This window comes from Sinohyriopsis cumingii, chromosome 18, assembly GCF_028554795.1.
Source record: "Sinohyriopsis cumingii isolate HCF-2022 chromosome 18, ASM2855479v2, whole genome shotgun sequence".
Classification (NCBI taxonomy): Eukaryota; Metazoa; Mollusca; class Bivalvia; order Unionida; family Unionidae; genus Sinohyriopsis; species Sinohyriopsis cumingii.
In genome coordinates, this window is record NC_142978.1 from 87650802 (window position 1) to 87670077 (window position 19276).

The 19276-nt window shown below is 34.2% G+C and overlaps 1 protein-coding gene across 2 annotated transcripts in view; it reads left to right on the forward strand.

The window, feature by feature from the left end:
* LOC149777238 (uncharacterized) overlaps nt 1-19276 on the forward strand; it is a 75407-nt gene that overhangs the window by 16926 nt on the left and 39205 nt on the right. For both annotated transcript variants that reach the window (XM_089941981.1, XM_089941982.1), the window contains exons 4-9: nt 388-510; nt 4496-4662; nt 10621-11526; nt 11935-12100; nt 14463-15614; nt 16194-16372. In XM_089941981.1, the coding sequence (XP_089798107.1) occupies nt 388-510; nt 4496-4662; nt 10621-11526; nt 11935-12100; nt 14463-15614; nt 16194-16372 (2693 nt within the window). The remainder of the gene's footprint in view (nt 1-387; nt 511-4495; nt 4663-10620; nt 11527-11934; nt 12101-14462; nt 15615-16193; nt 16373-19276) is intronic.

Consider the following 19276-nt stretch of genomic DNA (forward strand, 5'->3'; position numbering starts at 1 on the left):
AACATGGAAAAGTGATTTTTTTTAGTCGGAGCACTCAATGCACAAATGATTAACAGATTCATTAGTTTGTGTTTTCTGATTCAAAAACAGCTTAAATATGATCCTGACCTTCATGGTTAGATCTTCATGTAAAATACATCAGATGCATTAATTACATATCAAATGTGAATTTATTTATTTTGTTCATAACAATTTGTACGATTTTTGTTTTTTAAAAATGACATTTTTGTTGGTAAATAAACTTGTGGTTTTGGGAGATGATGGTCTAATTGCCTCTAAATAATGAAAATTATTAATTGGGGATGGGGGTACTTATTGACTTTAGAGAATGAAAATTGCTCAGCAACTTTTTGAATGCAGTCTACTTTTGATTTGCTTATATTTTAGGTATGATTGTGAGGGATTACTGTGAACTGACATCAGCAGCTATTAGTGCAGCATCAGACCTCTTCCCCCAGTTTCAGGCAGGGTCCAGTGAGTGCATGAAAGACCCAACCAAACTCATGCTTGGTAAGATTATGCGGACTTTAAAAATTCGTTTCTGCTACACTGTCCAAGGCACTTAGAAACTTGTGTTGGTTTAAATTGCAAAGAAACTATCTTTCAAAAAACCTTTCCCTCCCACATTCAGCTGTTTTCACAGCAGTGTTATATGTATTTTTGTCATTGAAGTCAGTACTTGTTGCCTTAAAAACTGTTCTCATCAATACTTAGTATAAACTTGGGTAAGATACAGGATTTTTTTGACTGGATAGGACATGGAACATTTTTATATGAATCATTAGATGTAGATGCTATTTTTTTATTTTTTTATTTTTTGAACTTCTGATAATCCACATCAACTTGCATATAAATAAAGGAGAATGAAAATAAAAAATAGGCTTTTCAATTCAAATTCAACATCAGCTAAATAAATAAATTTAAATAAAAATTTAAAATAATAAAAATAAATAAATATAAATAAAGATAAATAAATTTCAAAACATCATCACTAATGAGTATAAATCATTAGCTACATTTATGCGAAGATAAACTGGTGTTCAGAAATGATTGTTTAATACCTTGTATCAAATGAAAATTTTAAACTTATCCATAGAAGTTTCATCTAGTCTTTTTCATGACAAAAAATGGTACAAACTAATTACTTTTTCAACTTTAAATATTTTGTTGATTAAATATTTTCAAATAATTCTTTGTTAAATATTCTGCCAGAACACAAAGTGAGGACAAAAATTCCCAGTTACCTACAAATACTTCATCATTGTGAGCATCATTAAAATCCATAATAAACTTACAGAAACATTTATGTTGTCTTGATTCATGTCATTCATGTTAATAGATAATAACATTTTCAACAATTTTTTGTAAATATGTCAGTTGTGAATTGATGATCTTAAGAGACTATTGTTGCTGATTTTATACATCTTGTAGTGGAAGGCTTTAATTCCCAAATTAACACCAACGTGTATTTGTGATATTGAGTACAGGATGCTAATTCCCAGACATACACCAACATGTATTTGTGGAATTGAGTAGAGAATGCTAATTCCCAGACATACACCAACATGTATTTGTGGTATTGAGTAGAGAATGCTAATTCCCAGACATACACCAACATGTATTTGTGGTATTGAGTAGAGAATGCTAATTCCCAGACATACACCAACATGTATTTGTGGTATTGAGTACAGAATGCTAATTTCCAAACATACACCAAGATGTATTTGTGGTATTGAGTAGAGAATGCTAATTCCCAGACATACACCAACATGTATTTGTGGTATTGAGTACAGAATGCTAATTTCCAAACATACACCAAGATGTATTTGTGGTATTGAGTAGAGAATGCTAATTCCCAGACATACACCAACATGTGTTTGTGGTATTGAGTACAGAATGCTAATTTCCAAACATACACCAAGATGTATTTGTGGTATTGAGTAGAGAATGCTAATTCCCAGACATACACCAACATGTATTTGTGGTATTGAGTAGAGAATGCTAATTCCCAGACATACACCAAGATGTATTTGTGGTATTGAGTACAGAATGCTAATTTCCAAACATACACCAAAATGTATTTGTGGTATTGAGTACAGAATGCTAATTCCTAGATATACACCAACATGTATTTGTGGTATTGTGTACTGAATCCAGCTCTAAAGTTTCAATAACAAGCCTGAACAAGGTCTTAAGTTTTAGTGGCACTAGTTCAGAAAATGCTAAAACATTGATGAAATTTGACAACCTTTGTAATATACATATTTTGTATTATTACATGCTTATTTAGAGAGATTCAAATTCATTGGATGACACAATGTCATGTGATTGCTCGTTTAGAGAGATTATAATTCATTGGATGACACAATGTCATGTGATTGCTCATTTAGACATTATAATTCATTGGATTACACAAGTCATGTGATTCTTCGTTTAGACAGATTATTATTTATTGGCTGATACAATGTAATGTGATTACTCATTTAGAGAGAATCAAAATTCATTGGATGACACAATGTCATGTGATTGCTCATTTAGAGAGATTCAAATTCATTAGATGACTAAATGTCATGTAATTAAAGGTTTCTTTTTTCATTACAATTACAGTAATCCAATTGACCAGGCCCTTTTGATTTTTACACCATGCTCACCTACACTACTTTTCTGGATGTAATAATCAATGAGGACTCTATTTAGAATATATGATTACTCAAACTCAGACTTCTGACATAAGATTTTGATTATGAACCAAATACTAGACCATTTTTTTAAATAAATGGGATATCTTTGCTAATGTTACAAGTAAAATACACTTTAAATGAATAAAAAAACATTGTCTGCTTACATATCTTGATGTGAAAGACCCAACAGTACAGCAAGAAGTTCATCAGAGTGTGTATGTGACTATACATGAAATACAATATAAATGAATAAATAAACATCATCTGCTTACATATCTTGATGTGAAAGACCCAACAGTACAGCAAGAAGTTCATCAGAGTGTGTATGTAACTATAAATGAAATACACTTTAAATGAATAAATAAACATCATCTGCTTACATATCCTGACGTGAAGACATGATGGTACAGTGCAAACTGATTTTTTGCTTAATTATTTGTATACAGTTCTGAACACTGATGAAAATGAACAAGAAAATCATGTTTTGTCTAAAAACAATGAAACAGTCTTTGTGGATGATGATTTGTATTTCGCAAATATTGATTAGGATTTTTTTTACTGAAGTAGTGGCCTCATCTTCAACTGAGAAGTGGGTATGGCTTAAAAAAAACAATGTTTTTCTCTGATTGGCTGTAGATATATACCATGAATCTTCACTGTTCTGTATTATTGCGCCTTATGAATGAAATTCAAAATATGATTAAATGTAAAAAACATTATTATGCTACGAGTTTAATTAACAATTGATGCTGTTGAATTTAATTAAAAGGATTGACTGTTTATTTTTTTAATTCAATTAAGAATGAACCGAAAAAATGCTGTGCAAACTTTGCATTATCTGTGAAGCTTTTTTTCAGTTCATCCTTAAGTGATTGCTCATTTAGAAAGATTGTAAATGATTGGATGACACAATGTTATGTGATTAGTCTTTTAGAGAGATGCTAATTGGATGACACAGTGTTATATGATTAGTCTTTTAGAAAGATGCTAATTGGATGACACAATGTTATATGATTATTCTTTTAGAGAGATGCTAATTGGATGACACAATGTTATATGATTAGTCTTTTAGAAAGATGCTAATTGGATGACACAATGTTATATGATTAGTCTTTTAGAGAGATGCTAATTGGATGACACAATGTTATATGATTAGTCTTTTAGAGAGATGCTAATTGGATGACACAATGTTATATGATTAGTCTTTTAGAGAGATGCTAATTGGATGACACAATGTTATATGATTAGTCTTTTAGAGAGATGCTAATTGGATGACACAATGTTATATGATTAGTCTTTTATAGAGATGCTAATTGGATGACACAATGTTATATGGTTAGTCTTTTAGAGAGATGCTAATTGGATGACACAATGTTATGTGATTTGCAGTACAGCAATCATAATGCACTGTCTTGATATCTTATCTTTTATGTGACACTATTCATTTTTTTAAAGCATTATGAAAAAATTATGCCATTCTCATTATTGCTTTTAAAAATGTGGCATTAAATCATGCAAATAACTTAACTTTGTTAAAGTGAACATGAAGTTTTAAAAACCAGTAAATCTAGCATATTGACCTTTTTTCCTTGTTGGTGGAAAGGAGGTTTAACGGTTTATGATTCCATCTCAGCATTTGTTAACATTTTCTAACCACCTGTAATTCTTTGTACTGGAAAAAGAGAATCTCTTGCATTTCAACTATTGACAACAATTTTTAAATTGTTCAGATTTACTGATTTAATTGCATTTGGTATGATTGAGGTGTTACAGCAATTTAAAATGTTTTGAATTTGCTAATCTACATGCATTAGGTCTGATGGGGGCTTCTACGAGTGGTGTTACAGCAGAGCTTGAGAAGTACGCTCAGACTCACAATCTTCCACTGGTGTCATTTCGAGCTACTGCCCCGGTACTAAGCAGCACTACAAACTATCCAAACTTAATGAGAACTGTTCCTCCTGATGGGCCCTTAATGGGGGTAAGTACAGTTGTTACGACTCTGTGGTCACAAACTACCCAAACTTAACGAGAACTGTTCCTCCTGATGGGCCCTTCATGGGGGTTAGTACAGTTGTTATGACTCTGTGGTCATCAACTAACACAAAGAAGCAAAACCAACAAGTTTAGTAAAACTTAACAAACAATTTAATTATCAAAGTCATAAATACATTATGTGAGAGGAACTTATAGTACTATGAGGTCAATCCAAACTTATTCTTATAAAGGTCTACAAAAGTCGTAAATGAAAGAAAAGTTCCTTTTCATTTTCAAAACTGGAAATGTACTGGTCCTCCAAGAACCATGAATGGCATAGTCCAGAATTCCTTCGAATAATTTATCTCAGTTCCATGACAATATTATAGTCAAAATAATGAGCACTTTCTATTTCCAAAGAACAGTCCAAACAAATGTTTCTCATATTGAATAATATCCAAATACAGCATAAAATATGTCTGTAGATTTACAACAGGAATGCAACAAGTGAGAATGACTCCAAATATCAGAATCAAACTGATTGCTTAGTTTATGTGACATTTATTTAAGCCATTAGTCATTATGTTATATTCATTTTACAGCATGTCAATGCTAGACCATCTGTTATTGCATTACATTTATTTTATGGGGTATGACTGCTAGACCATGTCTCATTGCATTACATTTATTTTATGGTAAATCACTGCTAGACCATCTCTCACTGCATTACATTTATTTTATGGTAAATCACTGCTAGACCATGTCTCATTGCATTACATTTATTTTATGGTAAATCACTGCTAGACCATCTCTCATTGCATTACATTTATTTTATGGTAAATCACTGCTAGACCATCTCTCATTGCATTACATTTATTTTATGGTAGATCACTGCTAGACCATCTCTCATTGCATTACATTTATTTTATGGTAAATCAGTGCTAGACCATCTCACATTGCATTATATTTTTTTATATGATAAATCACTGCTAGACCATCTCTCATTGCATTACATTTATTTTATGGTAAATCACTGCTAGACCATGTCTCATTGCATTACATTTATTTTATGGTAAATCACTGCTAGACCATCTCTCATTGCATTACATTTATTTTATGGTAAATCACTGCTAGACCATCTCTCATTGCATTACATTTATTTTATGGTAAATCAGTGCTAGACCATCTCACATTGCATTATATTTTTTTATATGATAAATCACTGCTAGACCATCTCTCATTGCATTACATTTATTTTATGGTAAATCACTGCTAGACCATGTCTCATTGCATTACATTTATTTTATGGTAAATCACTGCTAGACCATCTCTCATTGCATGGTAAATCACTGCTAGACCATCTCTCATTGCATTACATTTATTTTATGGTAGATCACTGCTAGACCATCTCTCATTGCATTACATTTATTTTATGGTAAATCACTGCTAGACCATTACATTTATTTTATGGTAAATCACTGCTAGACCATCTCTCATTGCATTACATTTATTTTATGGTAAATCAGTGCTAGACCATGTCTCATTGCATTACATTTATTTTATGGTAAATCACTGCTAGACCATCTCTCATTGCATTACATTTATTTTATGGCAAATCACTGCTAGACCATCTCTCATTGCATTACATTTATTTTATGGTAAATCAGTGCTAGACCATCTCACATTGCATTATATTTTTTTATATGATAAATCACTGCTAGACCATCTCTCATTGCATTACATTTATTTTATGGTAAATCACTGCTAGACCATGTCTCATTGCATTACATTTATTTTATGGTAAATCACTTCTAGACCATCTCTCATTGCATTACATTTATTTTATGGTAAATCACTGCTAGACCATCTCTCATTGCATTACATTTATTTTATGGTAAATCACTGCTAGACCATCTCTCATTGCATTACATTTATTTTATGGTAAATCACTGCTAGACCATCTCTCATTGCATTACATTTATTTTATGGTAAATCACTGCTAGACCATCTCACATTGCATTACATTTATTTTATGGTAAATCACTGCTAGACCATCTCTCATTGCATTACATTTATTTTATGGTAAATCAGTGCTAGACCATCTCACATTGCATTATATTTTTTTATATGATAAATCACTGCTAGACCATCTCTCATTGCATTACATTTATTTTATGGTAAATCACTGCTAGACCATGTCTCATTGCATTACATTTATTTTATGGTAAATCACTTCTAGACCATCTCTCATTGCATTACATTTATTTTATGGTAAATCACTGCTAGACCATCTCTCATTGCATTACATTTATTTTATGGTAAATCACTGCTAGACCATCTCTCATTGCATTACATTTATTTTATGGTAAATCACTGCTAGACCATCTCTCATTGCATTACATTTATTTTATGGTAAATCACTGCTAGACCATCTCTCATTGCATTACATTTATTTTATGGTAAATCACTGCTAGACCATCTCACATTGCATTACATTTATTTTATGGTAAATCACTGCTAGACCATTACATTTATTTTATGGTAAATCACTGCTAGACCTTCTCTCATTGCATTACATTTATTTTATGGTAAATCACTGCTAGACCATCTCTCATTGCATTACATTTATTTTATGGTAAGTCACTGCTAGACCATCTCTCATTGCATTACATTTATTTTATGGTAAATCACTGCTAGACCATGTCTCATTGCATTACATTTATTTTATGGTAAATCACTGCTAGACCATCTCTCATTGCATTACATTTATTTTATGGTAAATCACTGCTAGACCATCTCTCATTGCATTACATTTATTTTATGGTAAATCAGTGCTAGACCATCTCACATTGCATTATATTTTTTTATATGATAAATCACTGCTAGACCATCTCTCATTGCATTACATTTATTTTATGGTAAATCACTGCTAGACCATGTCTCATTGCATTACATTTATTTTATGGTAAATCACTTCTAGACCATCTCTCATTGCATTACATTTATTTTATGGTAAATCACTGCTAGACCATCTCTCATTGCATTACATTTATTTTATGGTAAATCACTGCTAGACCATCTCTCATTGCATTACATTTATTTTATGGTAAATCACTGCTAGACCATCTCTCATTGCATTACATTTATTTTATGGTAAATCACTGCTAGACCATCTCTCATTGCATTACATTTATTTTATGGTAAATCACTGCTAGACCATCTCACATTGCATTACATTTATTTTATGGTAAATCACTGCTAGACCATTACATTTATTTTATGGTAAATCACTGCTAGACCTTCTCTCATTGCATTACATTTATTTTATGGTAAATCACTGCTAGACCATCTCTCATTGCATTACATTTATTTTATGGTAAGTCACTGCTAGACCATCTCTCATTGCATTACATTTATTTTATGGTAAATCACTGCTAGACCATGTCTCATTGCATTACATTTATTTTATGGTAAATCACTGCTAGACCATCTCTCATTGCATTACATTTATTTTATGGTAAATCACTGCTAGACCATCTCTCATTGCATTACATTTATTTTATGGGGTATGACTGCTAGACCATCTCTCATTGCATTACATTTATTTTATGGTAAACCGTTGCTAGACCATCTCGCCATGCATTATATTTTATTTATGGTAAATCACAGCTAGACCATCTCACATTTCATTATAGGGGCCCTGAGTGGCCGAGTGGTCTAAAGTGCTCATTGTTACAGATCACTGCCATCTCACCTCTCTCTGCGTGGGTTCGAGACTAGGGTTTGGCCTATGTGGGTATGTGAGAAAGCTTGCCAGTAGCTTCTCGTGGGTTGGTGGTTCTTTCCGGAGTTTTACCGGGTTCTTCTTCCACCGTTAATACTGGCCACCATGTATAGCCTATCTTGTGCTGAGAAATGGTGTTCAACCCCACAACAACAACAACAACATTTCATTATATTTATTCTATGGTAAATCACTGCCAGACCATCTCACATTGCATTACATTTATTTTATGGTGCATGGCTGCTGGACCATCTCTTATTGCATTAAGTTTATTATATGGTAAATCACTGCTGGGCCATCTTGCATTTCATTACATTTATTTTATGGTGTATGACTGCTAGACAATCTCTCATTGCATTACATTTATTTTATGGTGTATGACTGCTAGACCTTCTCTTATTGCATTACATTTATTTTATGGCAAATCATTGCTGGACCATCTCTCATTGCATTACATTTATTTTGTGGTAAATCACTGCTAGACCATCTCTCATTGCATTACATTTATTTTGTGGTAAATCACTGCTAGACCATCTCTCATTGCGTTAAATTTATTTTATGGTGTATGACTGCTTGACCATCTGTCATTGAATTACATTTATGGTAAATCAGTGCTAGACCATCTGTCATTGCATTATGTTTATTTTGTGGTAAGTCAGTACTAGACCATCTTGCATTGCATTACATTTATTTTATGGTAAATCACTGCTAGACCATCTTGCATTGCATTATATTTTTTATATGATAAATTACTGCTAGACCATCTCTCATTGCATTATATTTATTTTATGGTAAATCACTGCCAGACCATCTCTCATTGTATTATATTTATTTTATGGTAAATCATTGCTAAGTCATCTGTCATCATGTTAAATTTAGTTTACATTATGTTACTGCTGGGACATCTGTCATTACAGTAAATGTATGCTGCTTTTTAACACTGCTGGGATATCTGCCATATGTATTTTCTTGGGACTCCAGGTTGCCTAGTGGTTTAAAGTGCTTGCCTTACAGATCACTGACATCTCAACTCTGTCCACATAGGTTTGAATCTCAGGCTCTGCCAACATGGGCATGTGAGAAAGCTTGCCAGTAGCTTTCCATAGGTTGGTGGTTCTTCTTAAGGTTTTCCCAGGTTCTTCCTTCACCAAATGTTCTGGCCACCATATATAGTCCATCATGTACTGAGAAAATTGCACAAGACTCATAACAACCAACCAACCGATTTTTTAGAGTATATGTACTTTAGAAAAAATGTTGATTGGTAGGTTGTTATGAGTCTAACACAATGCTAGACCCACTGTTATGACATTAAATTTATTTTACAGTATATGGCTTTTAGACCTTCTGTCATTACATTACATTTATTTTAGAGCATATCACTGCTAGGCTATCTGTCATTGCATTTTGTTTTACATCATATTGCTTTTAGGCCATCTATCGTTACATTACATTTATTCTAGAGTATATCACTGCTAGGCCATCTGTCATTACATTTTTTTTACAGCATTTCACTTCTCGGCCATCTGTCATTACATTACATTTATTCTATAAGTATATCACTGCTAGGCCATCTGTCATTACATTTTTTTTACAGCATTTCACTTCTCGGCCATCTGTCATTACATTACATTTATTCTATAAGTATATCACTGCTAGGCTATCTGTCATTGCATTTATTTTACAGCATTTCACTTCTAGGCCATCTGTCATTACATTACATTTATTCTATAAGAATATCACTGCTAGGCTATCTGTCATTGCATTTTGTTTTACATCATATTGCTTTTAGGCCATCTATCGTTACATTACATTTATTCTAGAGTATATCACTGCTAGGCCATCTGTCATTACATTTTTTTTACAGCATTTCACTTCTAGGCCATCTGTCATTACATTACATTTATTCTATAAGTATATCACTGCTAGGCCATCTGTCATTACATTTATTTTACAGCATAATGTTTCTAGGTCATCTGTCATTATATTACATTTATTTTACATTATATGGCTTCTAGACCATCTGTCACTGCATTACATTACTTTATTTTTTACAGTATATCACTTCAAGGCCATCTGTTTCTGGTACATTTATTCATTCATCAATTCAACATTGCACTAATAATTTGTTCCTTTTGCCTATTTCTACATATACTTTCTTGCTTTCCTATCTTAAAGGCAATTGTGGAGCTGTTGAAACAACTAGGATGGAGTTATGTTGTGATTGTTTACACTGATGACACCTATGGCAGTGAAGCCTATAAAACGATACGACCTTTGCTTGATGGTGCCAACATTTGTCTAACTGCTGCTATAGAAGCCTCAGCGGCAGATGTCACATCAAGCAAGATTGATGGTGTTTTGAATGATGTTCTAGCCACCAATACTGTTGGAGTTATCTACCTGGGAAACCGGGATGTTGGCCATGCTATCCTTGATCGTGGCAATAGTACTAGTGGGGCTGGTAGGTTGCAGTGGATCTTCACAGACAGCATATCTTTATCAGAAAAATTTCCAAACATGAAATATCCTAGAGGATTGATTACAGTGGTACCAGGTGCTAGGTCCATCACAGAATTTGAAGATCACTGGGTGAGAATTGACCCTAATAATCCCTCACCTCAGAATCCCTGGTATAAAGACATGTATATGGAAATCAATCAGTGTAAATTAGCAGGAATTAGGACTGGACCATACTCTGGTCTTCCAAACTGTACCCTCCTGACTGAGGATCAGAGACGTAGTGTTTTTGTGCAGGATGAGTTTGTTGAGCCTGCAGTGCATGCAGTCTATACATATGCACGAGCTTTGCGTCAAGCCCATCAGGCCCTTTGTGGAGGACTTCCAGGCATATGTGACAGTTTGAGACGATTGTCAACCAGCGATTTCTACCTGAATTATATGCGAAACATTGATTTCATTTATGAAGCACCAGAGCGTGTAGAAAGTTTAGCTGCTTACAATTTGCAGCCATACAATGCACCTGCTCGAGTGAAGTTTAATGGCAATGACATCATTAGTCCCAGTTATGATGTGTACAACTTTAATGACTACAAAGCTAGCAACAGCTTCATGTTTGAAAAGGTGAGAATAAATTATATTACATCTTCCATTAATGGATTTTCAGAATGTAAAAATATTAGGCTATATCTATTCTCTTTTCTTCTGATCATGGTTAAATAAAAAATATTGGAATCCATGATCAGGAATTTCATTTTTGAATTAACAAACCAGAAAAGTTTTTCATACATGATGTAGGTGATGACCAAAATACTTTATTATTTTAAAAACGGAAAAGTGAGTGAAGTGATTAATTCTGCAATTGGTTTGTTACTATATAACTTATAAAAATAGTTTCCCATTACCTCAGGAAGTGACAGTTAATACAGATTATGTGTAATCTATTTTAATTTTACCAGAAGGAAGTCATTGATGATTAGAGATAATTACTGTCAAATTTGTTTTACTGTAAATTCCATTTTTGTTGGTCAGTTGGGAACGTTCTTGGCAGGACGTCTTGAGATTGTCAACAGCAAACTGAGGTTCTACAGTACTGATCGGACGAGAGTTGTTGCTGCTCCCGCTTCACAGTGCCCAACCATTCCTTGTTATCCATGTCTAGGGGCCACTGTTAGTTCCAAGTACCTGTACATTCCAGGTGAGTTCCATTTACCTGTGTATTCCAGGTGAGTTCCAAGTACCTGTACATTCCAGGTGAGTTCCATGTGAGATATGCTTTATCCATGTTTAGGGTCACTGTTAGTTCCAAGTACCTGTATGTTCCAGGTGAGGCATACTTGCACCAGAAATATGCTGGTTATCCATCTCACTGGAAGCTAGCCAATCTGCCAGGAAAAGATGGCCTTGTTAAACGGGATGACTTTCTATGAAGGGAACCAAATTTTAAAAATAAACTATAAGTGTTGGGCAAAGCAGCCTTTGTTCCAGGTTTTCTGTCTTTAGAGCAAGTATGAAGAGGGGGATTACTGTATGTATTATTAAATTTGCTATTGAAAGCAGCAAAGTCTGTATCAAAAGTTAGATCATGGACATAATCCTATGTGTTAGCCAATAAACAACTAATTTGCCAACCTTCATTTTGAAAACAAGAGACAAAATAATCGAGGGGCCCCGAGTGGTCTAAAGCGCTCTCTGTCACGGATCACTGCCATCTCACCTCTGTCTGCATGGGTTCATGTCTCGGGCTCGGCCAATGTGGATATGTGAGAAAGCTTGCCGGTAGCTTCTCGTGGGTCTGTGGTTCTTTCCAGGGTTTTCCCAGGTTCTTCCTCCACCATTAATACTGGCCGCCATGTATAGCCTATCTTGTGCTGAAAAATGGCGTTAAACCCTATAACAGCAATAACAACAACAAAATAATCGAGAAAAAGTGTTAATCAAGGTCATGACATAACTGAGAAAGCTTTAAATGTAAGTCTGGAAGCAAGTAATGTGATTGGCTGAAATGTAAGTCTTCAAGCAAGTGATATGATTGGCTGAATTTTAAGTCTTCAAGCAAGTGATGTGATTGGTTGAAATGTTGTTTTCTTTAAATTTAATAGTCAAGTATTTTAGGCTTAGACTTAAGAGAGTAACTTATGTTACTTAAATTGGAGCCATGTCTGCTTTTGAATTAAACAAAAGTGACACATGAAAATTACAAATCTGATGTCTTAACATTTAATGCTTCTCACAGGATATGCCGATCAGTGTCTTAACATTTTAGTTCTTCTCACAAGATATGCCAGTCAGTGTCTAAACATTGTAGTGCTTCTCACAAGCTATGTCAATTAATGTCTAAACATTGTAGTGCTTCTCTCAAGCTATGCCGGTCAATGTCTAAACATTGTAGTGCTTCTCAAAAGCTATGCCAATCAATGTCTTAACATTGTAGTGCTTCTCTCAAGCTGTGCCAATCAATGTCTTAACATTGTAGTGCTTCTCACAAGCTATTCCAATTAATGTCTTAACATTGTAGTGTTTCTCTCAAGCTGTGCCAATTAATGTCTTAACATTGTAGTGTTTCTCTCAAGCTATGCCGGTTAATGTCTAAACATTTTAGTGCTTCTCACAAGCTATGCCAATCAATGTCTTAACATTATAGTGCTTCTCACAAGTTATGCCAATTAATGTCTAAACATTTTAGTGCTTCTCACAAGCTGTGCCAATCAATGTCTTAACATTGTAGTGCTTCTCACAAGCTATGGCAATCAATGTCTTGACATTGTAGTGCTTCTCTCAAGCTATGCCAGTCAATGTCTTAACACTGTAGTGCTTCTCACAAGCTATTCCAATTATTGTCTTAACATTGTAGTGTTTCTCTCAAGCTATGTCAATTAATGTCTTAACATTGTAGTGTTTCTCTCAAGCTATGCCAATTAATGTCTAAACATTTTGGTGCTTCTCTCAAGCTATGCCAATTAATGTCTAAACATTTTAGTGCTTCTCACAAGCTATGCCAATCAATGTCTTAACATTTTAGTGCTTCTCTCAAGCTATGCCAATCAATGTCTTAACATTGTAGTGCTTCTCTCAAGCTATGCCAGTCAATGTCTTAACATTGTAGTGCTTCTCACAAGCTGTGCCAATTAATGTCTTAACACTTTAGTGCTTCTCACAAGCTATGCCAATTAATATATTAACATTTAGATGCTTCTGTCGAGACATGCCAACCAGCATGCATCCTAAATTCATTTCAAAAGATTATCTAGTTTTCATTTAATAAAAGTTTAAATGTATTTTTCCTGTGGTCAGGTATGATAAAATACTGAATTCAGAAATTTTGTCTAAAGTATAGATCATATGAAATGAGCACTTATATTGTGATACACTATTTGCATGCATGTTCTTTTATATATTTATGGATGTATGGATTCAGTTTAATTTTGGTCCACATTAGTCAATAGGAAGACATAATAGCCACTCCGCTATTCAGTTATGTCATGATCTAGGCTTCAGATTTTTCATTTGAGTGTGGATTCGACATGCATGCCTGTCCTTATTGCATTTATTTATTTCAGGTGATATTGTTGTGGCTGGGCTCTTCAGCCTTCACCAACCAGGTCGTGATGCCCTCACTTGTGGCAACTGGAATGAAGACCCAGATTCAGGAATACAATACATGGAAGCCATGGCTTATGCTATTGACTACATAAATAATGTACAAAGAGCTAGGGATGGTATTCTGAATGGTGTAAAACTTGGAGGGCTTGCATTTGATGATTGTCAGAATTCTGTACTCGGTGTTCATCAGCTGACAGAAGTACAGAGGAATGCTGTCACTATCACAGACAGTAATGGCATAAATAAACTTGATCCACGTACCGTTGAAGCTTTTGTTGGAGCATCTTCATCCTACCTTACTGTTGGAGTAGCCACATTGGTGAATGAAATGAAAAAACCGTTAGTGGCATATGCCGCTGAGGCAACATCATTTGATAATGAAGAGGTATATCCTTACTTTCTACGATCCCATTACTCGGATGAAGAATTTGCTAAAGCTTTTGTGTTTTTCCTTAAACGAATGGGCTGGATGTATGCACAATCGGTGTATTATCCAGGAGAATTTGGTAAAACATCCAATGAGGTTCTGCGTCAGGTGGCAGCTGAAAATGGCATTTGCATTGTAGCTTCATACCAAATGGGCATAATGTCAATGGAAAACATTGTCATGAAGTTAAGGGAAAGAGACGATGTTCATCCTCTTATAGTCATTGGAGATCATTATCTGTACCATAGCTTTTTCACAGCCCTCAAGTCCACAGGTGGTACAGAAAATTTCAAGATAATTACAGCATATGGGAATTACCTCAAGACTGTTGCAGGTTATGAAGACATGCTGAATGGTATGATTTCTGTTAAGCTCTTGACTCCTGCTGAGGCAACATCAACACAGGAAGTGAGGTTAGTTGGATTCCGAGACCATCTTCGAAGCCTTGATGCAAGGACTTACAAGCTGAACCCCTGGTTCACAGAGTGGTACGAATGGTTCTACAACTGTTCCCTGGATGCCAATAATTTGCGTGGATTTTCCACAGTATGTACCAATCAAAACAGGCCAATCAATGATGCCCCTGGGTTCGAGATGACTGAGCGTGTCATCAGTCTGATCTATGGAATGAGAGCCATTGCAGTAGGGCTTGATGCAGCTCTAAAATACTATTGTGGAACTAGTAAGTTACTGGTACTCGTAGTTGTAGGAATATATGAAACTATATACTGATTTGAAGTCTAATTCTAAAAAAAATTATTATGTAGAAAATAATGCTAATATTTATCTTTTGTAAAAATTAAATGTGTTACGATACATACATTTTTTTTACCTATGTTTGTAATAGATTTCAAATGCCTTAATTTTATAAGATGGTATAAGTTTGATATTTTTAATTGTCAGGCTACACAATTAAGGTAAATTTAATGCAGTGAAACCTGCCTTTAATTAGAATGCTTGCTATTGCACATTGCACTGTTAAAGTTAATTTCCTTTAGCCTTGTTACAAGTAAGTCTTGACAAAAAGAAGGAATATATTATCACAGCTAAATTCTCACAGTTAAAGATTCTTTTACTTGTCATAGCTAAATTTTAATAGTAATTATTCTTTTACTTGTTATAGCTAAATTCTCATAGTTATTCTTGTCGTAACTAAATTACTTCTTTTACTTTTCACAGCTAAATTCACATAGTTAAAGATTCTTTTAAATTGCTTTAACTAAATTATCTTTGTTAAGGATTCTGTCACTTGCTTCTACAGGTTATCAAGGAGTGTGTGGAGCATTTTTCAGTGCTAAAGATAAGGGCATGGTGATTCTTAACCAGATCAAGCTGGCAACCTTCTCAAGTGAAATAGGCCAATATCGTTTCTATAAGCATGATGGCAACATCCCATTTGAGTACTACAACTTCCGAAAGGATGAAAATTCATTTAAATCAGTGAGTACACTTTCTTTTTTGGCCAGTGTTGCATATAGTATGACAGGTATCGTTTTTCTGCAGTGACAGGGATGCACTGTGGCTTAGATGTGAAAATTATTTTCTTGTCAATATCTTATATGTTATGGTGCACTTGGCATGCAAAAAAATGTGTGAGGGTTTATACAGTTACTTGAATATGCTTGAATTTGAGGATGGCATAGTCAAGCCCTGGAAAGTGTTTGAAAAGTATCATGTTTGCTAAAAGTGTTGAATTATTTTTAAAGAAGATCAGATATGTATCAGAGCTATTTTTTTTCCAACGTCATCTGTAATGTTGAATTTTTGTTCTACCTGAAAGAGGGTTTCGGGTTCTTAATTGATTTTGTGTTTGGTAGAGTACATCAAGGAAAACCGGTACATATTTGATCCATAATTTGTTGTTTCAGAAAGAACTGTATAGAAAACGCAGTAAGAAATAAATGCCATCTCATGACTCGTGATATATGCCCTTAAAGATAGTATTAACTAAGACTTTGAAAGTCCTTAATTTCATTAATTGCATACTCACAGAGCTAGATACACCATGAAGTCTTATCCTGGCTAGACTATAATTTCACAAAGCTGTATAAACCCTGAGGTTTTACCTTTTTGGGTATAGACTCAGACAGGTAATTTATCTTCATGAGTGTAGACTCAGAGACAGATAATTTATCTTCATGGGTTTAAACTCAGGGACAGGTAAGTTTACTAATTTAAAATCTGAGTTTTGTTTTATATTTAATTTTTATTCTTTATGCATTCCATTTGCATTTTGTTTGTATATTTTTAATTTGATTTTATTTATCTTTGCATTTGTATTATCTCACTCTTTGATGGTCTCAGTACTGCATTCAGATTTCGCATTTCCCTATTGTCCATCATTTCCTGATATTTTTAGCAACATCATAGACCAAAACTGCATATGCTATATGTATGCTCTATTGTCAGTCATCTGTCAAGTAGCACAAATTTCTTACTGCTATTCTTCCTAAACTATTTCTAGGATTGCCATGAATTGTTACAAACATGTTCATGTCAAGGTCATATTGGTCTTAAAAATGTAAATGGTGCAGAAGCAGCAATAGCGTGATTTTAAAGATGGCCACCATATCCATGTAAGAAAGCTTACTGGATGTCATTTAAAACAAACCAGACATCATAAGATGTTTTTGTGTGAAAATCCATTTTGATACAACTAATCATTCAGAAGTGTTGTTGCCAACATATTAAAGATGGCCACCATGGTAATGACATAGGATTTTACTAAAAGCAGGATCTACTCTATGATGTGTGATTGCAACGTTTATGCTGATTTCTAAAAATCATGAAGAAATCTTAACTTTCTGTATTAAATTCTTCCCATATTTGGAAAATTTCCCATTGTTTCAAGTAGAGGAGAGAATTCAGTCCTTAATTTTCAGTTCTGGAATCTATCAGATAAAGGACTTATGATATGTAGTTGGTTCATAATGAAAAGCATGTTTGATCAGACCTACAATATGGCCACAATATTAGCTATGTTGAAAATAGTGTAATAACTACTACTTCTGAATGGAGGGTCTCTCACCAAGAAATTTAATGATATCTAGCTTGTTCAAACTGAAAATGGTGCTGATCAACAGGGTCATTACTTATCCTCTTGTAGACATGGTCTTTACAACATGTAGTTGTTATTGAATGAATAAAAATGATACCAATATTCCCCCCCACCTATATTTTACAAAACAGTTCAGCATACCAACATGAAAAAATGAAACATGTCTTTCCTGCAATATATAGTTATTCCCCTATTAAAATGATGCTAACATTCAAAATGGCTGCCTTGATGCCCATCCTGAAAATCTTTATAAGGCTAATTTTCCCGAAAGGATGGCTTTATTGACATCAGGTTTTCACTGGACAGATTCATTGACATCGGGTGTTTTCTAAATGGCTTTATTGACATTGGGGTTTTATCTGGATGGGTTTATTGACCTTGAGTTTTCACTAGATGTCCTTACTGACATTGGGTTTTTATCTGGATGGGTTTATTGACCTTGAGTTTCCACAAGATGGTCTTACTGACATTGGGTTTTTATCTGGGTGACTAGATGGCCTTACTGACATTGGGTTTTTATCTGGATGGGTTTATTGACCTTGAGTTTCCACAAGATGGCCTTACTGACATTGGGTTTTTATCTGGATGGGTTTAATGACCTTGAGTTTTCACTAGATGGCCTTACTGACATTGGGTTTTTATCTGGATGGATTTATTGACCTTGAGTTTCCACTAGATGGCCTTACTGACATTGGGGTTTTATCTGGATGGGTTTATTGACCTTGAGTTTTCACTAGCTGGCCTTACTGACTTTGGGTTGTCACTTCTTTGTATAGCAATATGTACAGACATAGCTGATTCTGAGTAATTGGAAATGGTGCTGATATGACTTTCAAGATGGCACTATAGTGGTCTTCTCAGTTTTGTTACTGTACTTATAGTCAAATGGTGGCATTGACATGGGGTTTTAACTAAAACACAGCATGCAGCATTTTATTGATTCTGAGTGGAAACGTTGCACATCCTAACAGATCTGTCATCTACATTTTGGTGAAGGAGTTTTAAAAAAGACAGCTATTGGGGTCAAGTCACAGGTCATTGCTTGCATTTATTTTGTACTTGAACTTCAATGAGCTTATGAACACAGCAATTTTACATGTACAAGTAGAAATTTTACATGTACAAGTAGAAATTTTACAAAGACTTTGTATTCAACTGTATTCCAATTGAAAACGTTGATGGTCAGCACTCGAACATCAGTTTTTAAGATCAGTGGTCTTGACTAAAGATTTGATCTGTACAGGCATGAAAATACAAACAAGTAAAGATTTTATCAAACCCAATTT